Raw genomic sequence first — 12,740 nt, forward strand, 5'->3', positions numbered from 1 at the left:
TTTCATCTTGTGAAACGAATCTTTTCTTTTCTTTCTCTTTCGCAGAGGTGTAGAAGCGAGGACGACTTGTCAAGAATTAGTGTCTTGCAGAGGCTACTATTGTAATATTTAACGTCTTTTGTGCTTTATTTTCATTAGGTTTGCGAGAATTGTTAAATTACGTAATACGTTGCCTTGAATTTCCTTAATCCAGTGATTGCATAGTGAAAAAATTACATGGATAATATAAAATATTAATTTTATTTGTTATAGGTTAATCGACATATTTCAATCAAACTACGTAGTTACTTTACTGGACAGTGACAGAATTGAAAAAAAATACCAAACATCTTTATATCCATTGGAAAACTCGAAACATTTCCATTTTTCCATATCAATGTATTATAAGAGAATCTTTCCTGTATCTACGCCAGCATTTTATGTGAAAATTTGAAAGAACAGGTTTCTTTAATAGCAGCGTTTTGCATAGATACAAGATCTTTTTGTTGGAAAAATACCAGAAAAACTGGTCCGAATTCCTGAGAAGCGTATGGCGTTGGATTCGACAGATTTCCGAGGATTTAGCATAGACTGGTCGAGCAAGGCGACGCGTATAAATTAGAATCAATCAAGCCTGCTTTTCCAAACTTTCTCCAGATTAGCATCACGTCGAGTAGTTATAATTTGTGGGCAGCCCCCGCTGAGAAGCAACCAGGGGTGTTTCTGGCCTTTCTAGCTGGAAACGTCACGGCCCGCACCCTCGTCAATATCGATACACCCACCTCGGAGTTGATGGCCGCGCGCGCGTCACGTTCCACAGAAAACCGAACGGGAACTTCTCACGGGCGAGCTGGGGCATCGCTTCGCCGCGGACGAAATTAAAATCCTGTCAGAATAATAATACCGTGTTAATCTCTCGTTCAGAATTGGACGTTCTCGATTACACGCGTGCTCGGCTCGTCCTGTTCGCCCGTTCCGATTCCAATCGGGCTCTTCGATTTTTAACCGCTACGACTTTGGAATAAATTATCACGCCGCCGTGCCGCCTCGCCGAAAACAGCTACTCTCCCCTTGTCTCATCTCTTCCTCGCTGACTTTTCAAACTTTTGCCGTAGATAAACAAGAAAATATTATCGACTATCTGTATTGCTACGTTAAGAGCTAAACAACGTGCTTTATCGTAGCACTGTAAATGCATATATTTCTTTGGCAGAGGAACAAAGAAAGACACAACCCGCGTCTCTATAGCCGTGCAAGTAATCAAGCAACGAAGTATTCGTTCCGCATCGATCAATAATGTCAAGAGAAGAAAGCTAAACGCAAAAAGTCGAGTTCGTATAGATCGACTCTTTGAACTTCTTCGTTTCTTTCGTAGAAAAATAAAAAGAATTATTGGACCGAGGAATGAACGGAAACACGTGGCAGGAGATCGAAGAACAAAACATCGGCGAAAGGAAGGGAACGCGCGTCAGTTCGCCGCATTGCAGCAGCCGCTGTCGATTTTCTCCGCTAGCAAATACTTCTCCGGCCAACTTTTAAACAAGATTTAACTAATTTTCAGATAGTTTAATATCTTACGTATCCCTACTCGACCTGGCCAGGCGAACGAGTTGAGTCGGAACGACTGGCTCGTCTGCGTTGGAGATGATCGCACGACGTCGAGGGAGGAGGAGGTGGTGGAGGAAGAGTAGAAGGAGGCGGAAAGATGGGGACCCGGGGGTGGGTGAGCCTGGAAGCGAAGTGGGCTGACTGACGTGTAAAGACACCTCCACGTCCCGAAGAATTTAACTAATTATAATATGGGATAAACGGTTTATTCCCGCCTGGCAACCTACTCGCAGCGATACTGATATCCCTCGCCATATTCCCCGCCAACCCTCGTCCAGCCCTTGCTCGCTCTCTCTTCCTGAATCCCCGCCACGACTTGGCACACGTCACAGAAGTTAGCGACTCGGGGCACCGGGCCATGATTAGGCCAGATTATGGAGGTTGAACTTTGAACTCTCGCGAAGAGCAGCGAACGGGGTGGGTTTTCAACCAACGACACGACCCTCTCGACTTATCGCCCACGAATTTATCTGTGCAGTTTTCTTTGAACCTATACTATTCTTCGATTGTGCACTTATAGTATTTTTTATTCTTCTTTCTTTTCTCTTAATGTTATAATTGAAACACTAAAAATCGACTTTTCTTCGCGTATATACATAGATAAAGAAATATTTTCTTGCGATATAACAGTATCTTAATAAATGCAAGAAAAGCCGCACAATTATTTGTCGCGATCCTCTTGAAAAAGAATACTTAAAGAATATCAAGTTTGGATCAAAATCACTCATAGTAGTCGAAGAAAGCTAACAAGGGCCGGTTTTGAAGTGTAGTACTCACTTTCCAGTGAGCTTTTGTATAATAACGACAACATTAGAACTACTGTAAATTGTAACGAAAATTTTCTACCGAGAAAATTAGAATGAAGGATATGTAGAAAACATCTAACAAAAACAAAATCCCTAAAAATACATCGCAGTAAACCTAACTAAACTTCTACGAAAAATTGATCATTTTCCTGTAAAGATAAATAGAAAACCTACAAGTCCTTTATCGCGAATACTCGAACAAAGTCCGATTAAACATCTGAATAATCATCAAAGGAAAGTGTAACTATTATGCTGAGACATCAAAACAAGCAAAAGGTAGCGAGGCAAGGAACAGCTTGTGTTGTGACGCAACGAAGTCGCGATCATCGTCATTATTCTTTACGACGTAGCAAAAAGTGGCACACATTGAAACGTTCCCTTGGGAACTGCGTTCGAGATACACTAACAGTGGAGCGGCATTGAAGCACCGGCCGTAAAATCGCAGCCAGTGAGAGCAGAGTGGAAGGGATCCATAGGGATCATTGAAATCCGTGGATCGAGACCGGACAAAAGGCGCGGTTCCTGCAACGTCGAAGGTATTCGCGCGGGCTATTTAAAAATCGTAAAAGCCGATACACACCGCGGACGGTGCTGTGGGACGCGGGCAGAGGTGGAAGACAAGCCAGTACGAAGGACCGCGAAGGATAGCGCACTCGGCACGGAGAGGGGTGCATTTAAAGTAATGGCGTTTCACTGGAGATGCTATAAATTTATCTGCCATAACTTGTTATACGCGGCTCTCCTCGCGTATTTATACATGCCTGCGCGCGGCCACACACAGATTCCGCTCGCTCGCTCGCGCGCTCCTCTGTTTCGCTCGACCGAGTTATGGCTGTCGAGGGACGATGGAATAGGGCGTGGAAACGAAGCGCGCCAGGCAGAAGGAGGAAGGAGACACTGTTCTCCAGTTGAAGCATGAACGTTGCTCCACGATCAATCCGGATGAGCCACGTTGTCGTTCTGATAAGAAGGGAATACGATTAAGTTTCCTCTTTACCTTCTTCGTGTTCAAAATTTCACCCTTTCGCTTTCGTAGGTAGAGTAATCCACGAACAGCGCGATATTTCCCATCGAAATACTAGCGGGAAGGATATAAAGGATCCTAGAAAGGCGCCGCCTTTAATGGACGCTACGTCAGACGCGCGGATGAATTAAAACGAGCTGTTTTGTGTCGAAGCGTTAGGTTCAGCGGTTCCCATTATGGCGTCGCAAAGGTGCCGCCGGCAGGGGGTAAAAGAGCCATAAAAATGGCGCGAGTCAAAGACAACTTCACCGAGTGATCAGAAACGACGTTAGGGCGTTCGTTTCCAACCTAAAGTCGATTAAAGGTCGAGATGACGTGAACGAGAAAGCTCCGAGGTCGTGAGAGACGAAGGGAAGCGTATACAGCGTTGGCAGAAAATTGAAATCGTTCGAGAAATCACATGGCCCGTGTGTCGTTGTGCTCTCAGAGAACTACTCTACGGAACGGTGTGAAATCCTAGCGTGTGTTCTGTGTGTTCTTTGCCGTGGTACCGGCACGAGAACACACCGAGTCGCGCATCGGGACCGTGGCCAAGGGAGCGGACGACGCGAGCGGTCCGAAGCGCGCAGTAACGTAATGGACGTCATTAGCCCGTGTAGATTATAGGGCGGCGTGCAGTAACGATCACTTCTTATAGGGCACACCGTGCCACAGCCACAGAGAACAGGGCCCACCGTGGTCAGAGGCTCGTTCCTAGAGGTCGTACCGCGACCGATATCGCAACCGCTATCACTCAGCTTCCGGTATCGTAACATTCCTCCCGTTTCTTTTCTACCTTTCAAGCCCTTTAAACGCACTGTCAGTATCCGATCTTTGATACTTTTATTTTTGTTTGTCTTCCCCTTATCGTGGAAACTAAACCGTAAATGTTTAGTAGAATTGTTATTTAATCCGAGGAAAATTGTAAGAACAAAATTTTATTCCGTGTGAATCTTTATTAATGGACATTGGTATTATCTTTTTGGGTAATATTCAGTATTTTTAGTAACTTCGTAGTCAATTTTTCAGCGGAATGCTGGGTGTAATGTGAAAATGTAAAAAATGAAATATTAGTCATCGTATAGAGGTGTACTTCATAAACAACAGAATTAAATTTTATTTACAATCTAACACGTAGTGAACTAATTTCAAATTCCTAGTTACGTATACGACTAGTACATTTTGTATGTAGATAGTTGAATAAAAGTATGAGGAGTTGTTGATCATATCCTAAGATTAGGAGTATCAAGAAGACAAAACGTGAATACAAAAGAAGCAAGAACTATCGAAATCCGTTTCTGGGATCCTAACAATATTTAAAAGTCTAGCATAAATTTAATAGGATACCGGAACACATCGTATACTTAATTTATGAAATAAATAGCCTAACAGTTTCGGAATAATAATATTGTGCACTGTTTCGTTTAAAAATTACAAACTTCATTTCCTTTGGTGATTACAACCCTATCCTTGAAGCGAAAATAAATATTAAGGAATGATTCATCCGTCAGCGACAGCAGTAACACGCATGATTTATACAACAGGCATTCCCACAAGTCATTAATTAGCTGTAATTGCAGTCGCAGAAATTTATTACAATTCTTTTGAATATGTGCAATATATCCTGTACAAGGCATGCATCGTGGCGCGTCCTGTATTAAAATCTTTTACAATGGGTCATTGTTCCAAGCATATTAATTAATATTTATTCATCAGTTTGTTTGACTATTTAGCTGCACGACCAAATATACGTGTATATAAATGCCTACTTCAGATATACGTATGAAATTAAAAATTTTAATACGTAGGAATTCATCAGAAAGTTTGCAATACGCCTGTTTAGAAGTATATATATAAAAAGAATATCTTACAATAAGTATTAAAGCTTAATACAATTGCTCTGTGAAATTCTTTCTCCTTCTGCCATTTCTCCAATTTTTCGCAAATCTAAAACCTACAATAATTAACCGTAGAAATCTAATTTTCTAACTATGTAAACATGAATAATATAATCTAGTAAATTTTGAAAACATTTCGCGAGCTATTTAAATTTACTACCGTGGCAGCGGAGATTTTACTTCGAAAATAGACAATCATAATTGCAAAGACATTCGTTATGGAAGTGTTCGCGAAGAAAAATCGTGTCCGGGGAGAAAATAACTTGACGTTACTGGATTCTAGGATCCTTACGAAATACACACAAATACGCATTAATCGCCCGGTAACAGCTTGGCGCGCAGCCATCGAAGGGTCTGCCGACTAGCTTCGTAAAAAGCTAAGCGTTCCGGATAATAAACCAGAGATTTACTTTTGACATTTTTAACGAGACGTTGCGATCGATCCGTTAATTAACGTTCAGCGTTATCAACAATGAGCGGCTGCTACATTTTAAAATATACTGTTATTGTCCACTACAATTAATCTCAATGCACAAAATTATTCAAATTATTTTCTGCTCGTTAAAAAAATTACTTTAAAAGAATGTAATTATAAATGAAAATAGAATATTAATATAGAATGTGAAAGTAGTAAGATTATACAATAATTTTAAATTATATCACAGATATTGGCGATTTATGAAGAATAAAAGATTACAAGAATATCTTTTGTACATAAATGTATCACCATTTTAGCTCGAGATTTTTGACATGTTTGCGACTTCATATAAATTTCCGCGAAATCACATTAACGAATTTACTACCGTTTAACATCGCTCCTCATGGAATATTCATAAATGTAAGAAATGCTCTAATTGTTAATTATAAGGTGAACGCGACACGTGCGGAGCCGTTCGTAATTTAGAAACAAAAACTAAGGTTAACTAGCTGAAACCAAGTTATTAAGCCCTTGCCACACGTTTCCAAACTTCTTTCCAAAGTTCCCAGAAACTTCTCTCGTACTCAAATAAGAAACTTGTTGCAATTTTACATGTCCTAAACATCGACCAACTTCTTTTAAAGCATGGAAGCTGAACTTTGAATTCGATTACAAATCTAAAGCATCAAATCTAAAAGCGATTATACACTTTTCCAATATCATGGAAGAAGAAGCAATTTTCTCAAAATTTCACCACACTTAGGTGACATCGATGGGGGTCTAAAGTATTCAAATGAAGCATGGCTCAGCTTGAAACTCGTCGGTAGCTCGTTTAAAACTGGCGTGAAACGGAGAAGAAAGTGCTTCCTGTAGTTTGAGCCCGGTCGAACGGTTAGCTATTAGACAGACTGGAAGAACTGTTGACGTCCTAAGGTGTAGGTAAAACATGAGCTCTCAGTCTTCTCCTTGTCGATAAGTCGATGCGTGATTAGAGGGTGGCATTGTGCTTTGAGGGCTGCCTTCTGCTCCTTGCTCTCTTCTTCTTCCTATTACTCTGCCGGCAATAATTACAAGCGCGGCTTCGGGAGGAGCTCTTTGAGCTTATCGATTTCCTGGAATTAATAATTGCACGGCAAACCACTCCCGTCCCTAACACTGCGCCCCGTTCACTGTGGGTAATCGGCCTGATCTTTCGTCTTTCAGAGAGGCTCCCCCGTTTATGGCATTAATCTATCGTAGAAAAAGTAGACGGACGATTTCTCTCGAAGAGGAAGGCCTTTAAGGACAGAGAGATGACTGCCGCGTTATTCAGTCGTCTCGAACTAGCTTTTCAGTGGAACATCGTTCTCGAATAATCGAATCGACGACACGGTCGATCGATCGTTCACAATTAAAAGATATGAGATTTCCGCGAAAATAAATTTTTGTTTCTCCTATCGTATAAGGAACTCTGTGTATAGCACGGCAGAAAGATGGGGGCTGATATATTAAGTTGTACAATACAGTCAATGGTACGTAATTTTAATAGTTATAGGGGAAAGGTAGCATCCGCTACTGGTTCTTGATATTACATAAACAAAGACTTATAAGGTGTTTAGAGATTCAACGTGTTGACTGAAAACTTATTCCATCCCCTTATTGCGTGGTTCCTCGCTTCCTTTCCCGATACGAGCTCCCGCTGAGTTTTCGGATAAATTTTACGGGTCAAAGTTCCGAAGTTCCAAGGAGCTCGGGAAACGCGATAGACAGCTTATAGGATTTTGCCGTGGCAGCCGGCAAAATTTTCTGCTTCGAATATACGGCCTTTTCATTTGTCCTTTCTAAATTTCAACGCTTCAATCGCCGTATTCCGCCAACGTGTAGGCACTTTCTAAAAACACGTGGAAAACTGAAAATCACTTAAAAAGACAAAATCTAAAAAGACAAGGAAGAACGAGAGTGGGAAAGAGAGAGGAAAAAAGAGAAACGCAGGACCGGAGTTCGAGGCAAGAACGTATCGATATCCGTGCAACGATATCGCGTGCACCATCGAAATCGATAAATAACCAAGGCCCCGGCATAAATCGTGGCTTCGCTCCTTATAAATCCGACTCTGGGCACCAGGACAGACAGTTCCACGCGCTACCCGCCGGATTTTACTAATTTTCTGTCGTGCAGGCCTCGCCTGTTCCTCGTCACAAAGGCAGATAAAAGGAGGGATGCGCGAGCTTCGCAACTTTATCCTCCTTTTTCTTCCTTTACTTCCACCTCCTTCTTCTCCTTCTTCAACTTCTTCTTCTTCTTCTTCTGATTCTTCTTCTGTTCTCTTCCCCTTTCTGCTTCTTTCTGTCTCTGTTGTTTTCCTTGGACCCCGCCTTTTTCTCTTTCTTCTTGTCTCCGTTTCTTTCTCCGCGCTTCTACACCTCCTCCCTGCTTTTTCTGTCTCCCCCTTGACCCCTCCCCCCCACCCCCGTGTCGAGACCACGTGTGCAACTCGTAGAGAGTGGGTGCACCGAGGCAATATATTTCTGGCATCCGTTCCTCCTTCGCCTCGTCCATCCATTCATAATATGCATACGCTTTTGTTGTCGCGTCCCTGTTGGGTCCGTTTTTGTTGGGCCATTAGAGGCCCACGTATCAATTTTTCTTGTAGCCGGGATGCCACCGCCGCGCTGCACCCGAATGAGATTGAAAATCGACGCGCTACACGGCCTGGTGACACGATGTCGATGCGAAAAATTGCGCGTGGGCAGAGATAATAAGGATATGTACAGTGGCTAGGAGAAGTATTTACATTTACATGTTGATTAATTAGGTTCGAGTATATTAGATCTCCTGTGATGTATAACTTGTATAAATGTATAATCTGTTTAAAAAATGTATCATTTGAAAATTAAAGTGTAGGTATGCATTTATCTTTCATAGTAACTGTAACCCAGCAATAACTACATTACTGCTTGGGAACCATCATTTGTGGAAGACTTCTAGATTTTGAATTTTTTGTTCTTCTTTCTCTGTTTCTTGTTTTTGTATAGACACCTATGAAATCGTAGCAATTTGTATATGTTGACTCAGCAGTGGTTGGGAATCAACGAGAATTGGAGATATACATACGAATTGTTTAAAAGTGTACGGGCATCTGAAAGGTGTTAAGAAAGCAATAAAAGTTGTCTTTGTGGATACCTATACTTCTCAAACGAAGAAGAATCGTGGTCGAGATAAATTGCACCGCTAGACATCGTGATTTAAATCTTGCTAATAGAAACCGGTATTCTTAGTCAGTCTGGACACGCTTGATCGCGCATAAATTATAATAAATAGGAATATATCAAAACTTGATAAATAATGGACCGACTAGGAATGTTGTGGAAAATAGCAGTCGATTCAGGATCCGAAGTTCTCGAACCACGGAATATCTCTTGCTCGTTTATTTTATTTACTAAGAGAATTAAGAAATTAATGGATTCTTAACAAATATTCTTAAGCAATATAGAGAATTATTATTTGACATTTGGGAATTGTTGGAACGAAGATGTTACAGTTTTTCATGATTTTCATATTTCTATTATAAATCTTCCTAATAAAGGTAATAAATTTCTTTTTCTATAATGTGCCCTATTAATAAACGATGAAACGAAATATAATGAAATTCAGATATCAGAGAAATCAAATTTCACCTGTACAAGTCTGTTACCAATAATCAAATAACCAAGTTTTACGCGATTAATAAGCCATCGAGTTCCAAATAATTCAAACTTTTTCATCACACATTTTTCTTGAACCAACCTGTTCCCTCGATAACACAGTCCATTAATTCCTGCGTGCATCTAATGCGATCCAATTTACCCGGAGATCCACCAGCATAATCCGTCCTCTGGTTTTCGAGCGGTCGCCTCTGAATAATGGTTCCGATCGTCGATCTATTTCTCCAAGACCGGACGAATATCGGCCAGGCCATCGAGAGTTAGGAGCCCCGTCGGGAAGCACGGGTGAAATATGTTCGGCAATTTTTCTTACCACGGGAACGAAAGTTGCATCCCGGTCTCGTACCTGTGTAAACCTTTCTATTCGCTACTTTTGCAATTTCCGATCTCTCTCTCTCTCTCTCTCTCTCTCTATTTTTCTCTACCTGGTTCATTCTGGTCAGGTAAAATCGACTCGAAATCCAGAGCAATCCCGAGAAGACACGCTGAGGGCAGACAGAGGAATCGGACAGGTCGATAGTTCGAAAGAGATGATGATAAATCGCGCCTAGGTTGGGCTGACGCAATTTTCTAATTGCTGGCCGTAATTAAGGGTTATTCCAAGGACCGTCTTCCGGCTGGGGCTACCAGGAAATTGCCTGGCCGGTCCCACACCTTTTGTCCTCACCACTTTCTCGGCATTCTTGCGTTTAGTAGGCTTCTCGCTTCGACCAAGTCAACCAATTTGCTTGTTGGACCTGGTGCTATTAGAAAGTGGTTCAGTTTTATGGAAAAGGGCAGTTGTCATCCGGGTGACTCTTCTATTGTGTTAATAGTAGACAATCAACCTTGTACATTTTCTTTTGAAATTTTGGGAAGAATTGTTTTAGATACTTTAAAATATGTAGGCACAAGAGAAAACGGAGAATAATCACGCTAAAAATTAGTTGCAATTATGGGAAATTTCAATACATTTACATAATTTCTAAGCTAACAATTTAATCCTTGTGACGGTGTAGCGTAAGATAAATTTCACATCTTAAACGTCATAAGGAATTGAGAATATGTATTTCTTATATCTAAAATGCCAAACATGCAAGAAATGTCGAGGATAAAGAAATATATCTACTTCCTCTGGATGTTCCATTGAAAATACCGAAAAGAACCGAATAATATCACTACTGAAAATCAATTTCCCCTACACATCTAGACATATACAAAACCAACTTTCTAGTAGTTTCAGGAATCCCAACACCTGTCCCACACGCGTCATTCAATCTCAAACAATGCTTCATACAGATTATCAACCGATCCTGCGAAGCGACGCTGCCAGAGAAGATAAAATAGTACAGCAATAGAAAGAACCGAGAAGTCAAAATCATCGAAGAAGCAAGGAAACATGGCCGAAATCTTGGTTGTATCTGAACGTTCGATCTTCCGAGCGGAGAACGTGATTGCGATGCCTTATGACTTTCTTTCCCTTTTTTCCCCGGTTTGTCCCCGGGGCCCAGGCCGAAACCTGTACCGATATCCGGAGCCGCGTTCCACCGGAGACGACTTATAGCGGCCGTAGAAAGGTAATGGATCCCAATAAAGCATCGATACGTGTCGGTGTATATCAGGAGTCCGTGGGACGCGTCGCGTAAGGACTCAATACAAGCGTGAACAGGGGGCGCGGCGCGTCCAGGACGATGGGCCATCTCGTAAAATAAATCGGTGACATCTTGGAAGGCTGGTTGGGCGATTTGTGTGACGGACAAGCGACCGGGCTATACGGCCACCGCGAGACCGTATGAAGACGTCACTGGCTCCGGTTCGAGCCTCGTATCGGCAGAATCATTTGTCAGGAGTTTCACGTCGCGCGGCTGGAGGTCTGTCTACTTCTGATCGACCCGCTGATTGACTTATTGTGCAGATCGCGGATAGTCGCCTGTCGACGTGACAGTGATGGCTTGATGGCCCCGCGCGCCACTGTACTGCACGCTCATGCTAAATTGTTTTTCCAATGTAATCAAGCTTCGTCTCCTTCTTCCCTTCACGTTTCTTTCTGTTTGGTCAACTTCCTGGAGGAAATCGAAGGTTACGTCGCATCGTCTTCATATCTCTTGTAAGACATCGGTGTCGGGAATAGAAGATTATGTAAATAGCTAGTGGATGTTTGCAATTGAATAAAGGATAATCGAATAATCCTGAAGACGAGTGAAGCTTCATAGCGTAATCATCGTTGTAACTTCGTATTTGTCATTTTAATTTATGTAATTAAAGGAAGAGGAAAGAAGACTTCAGTCTATGTTTTATTGGGAAAATTTGCACATTTGCGGTTTTGACATAGCGTGGGCTATATGTTTTATGTTATTTTTCTTTTGAAGAATTACCGGTATTCGCTGTAGATTTTGTAGAAAGCGAATTTTTCCTCGCTTGTCGGAAAAGAGATTTCGATGAACGTATCGTTAATTGTAGAACAGTATGTTACTGATATAACTAACGTTAAATTCCTAAATTTCTTCCACTTCCTGACATTTCGAAAGTTACACATAACTTGTATAATCATTGAGAGTTTATCCGAGAAACAGTTCAGAGCTACAAGTTGCAGTTAGATATGATTTGAATGGTGTTCGTTGAATGTCAACGATTATGATATACGATGGGACAATAAAAATCTTTGCAGTAATTATGTAATGGCAACGAAACTTCATTAATCTCGAGCGATGCAAAACAATCTATAAGTTGAACCTGACGACATTTCGATGAGCGTAAAGTTGCGCTGATGCTAAATCACAGCCAGAGTAATTGCGCAATCAACAGGAGCCCTGGTACAACTATCAACGTATTAATTTATCATTATTTCATAGGCTATAGAAAAACATTTGTCATGGCGTACGTTATTCCTTATATCTTTGACTAATGATTAATTAAAAAGACATTAATCCGTGCGTCTTCATTTACATCCAATACACATCATATGTGTACTAAAGCGCCGATACACTGGAATATTCACATTTTTATCGTACGCAATTCGTATTTTAAACATTAAATTCGATTTTTCTATTGCTAAGTTATTGCACGAATATCACAAAGTTTTCAAATTCCGAATCTTCTTTTCCTAAAGAATGCAAGAATTTGGAAACAGAAGATTAAGAAGTTTGAGTCAGTATTGAAAGATTGTCCGTAATAGAATCGATTAGTCCTTTTCTAGGTCGACAGAAAAGTTACTTCGATCGGTTATTTATTGATAGTGAAGATCTGAAACTTCTAAATTTCCAGTCAAATACCGCATTTTAATATTGGTACATAAGTTTCTCAAATCTGTTTTACACGCATCCCTAGATGTAGCTCATAAGCTCCTGAAACAAGGAGAAATAAGGT

The 12,740-nt window shown here is 41.1% G+C and overlaps 1 protein-coding gene across 1 annotated transcript in view; it reads right to left on the reverse strand.

The window, feature by feature from the left end:
• Nucleotides 1-360: 360 nt before the first annotated feature.
• Nucleotides 361-12,740, reverse strand: part of LOC117204842 — a 92,786-nt gene continuing 80,406 nt past the window's right edge. Inside the window, exon 7 of the mRNA XM_033442629.1 lies at nucleotides 361-865. Within this exon, the coding sequence (XP_033298520.1) occupies nucleotides 787-865 (79 nt within the window). The 3' untranslated portion in view covers nucleotides 361-786. The remainder of the gene's footprint in view (nucleotides 866-12,740) is intronic.

This window comes from Bombus bifarius, unplaced genomic scaffold (assembly GCF_011952205.1).
Source record: "Bombus bifarius isolate JDL3187 unplaced genomic scaffold, Bbif_JDL3187 scf7180000007984, whole genome shotgun sequence".
In the NCBI taxonomy this organism is placed as follows: Eukaryota; Metazoa; Arthropoda; class Insecta; order Hymenoptera; family Apidae; genus Bombus; species Bombus bifarius.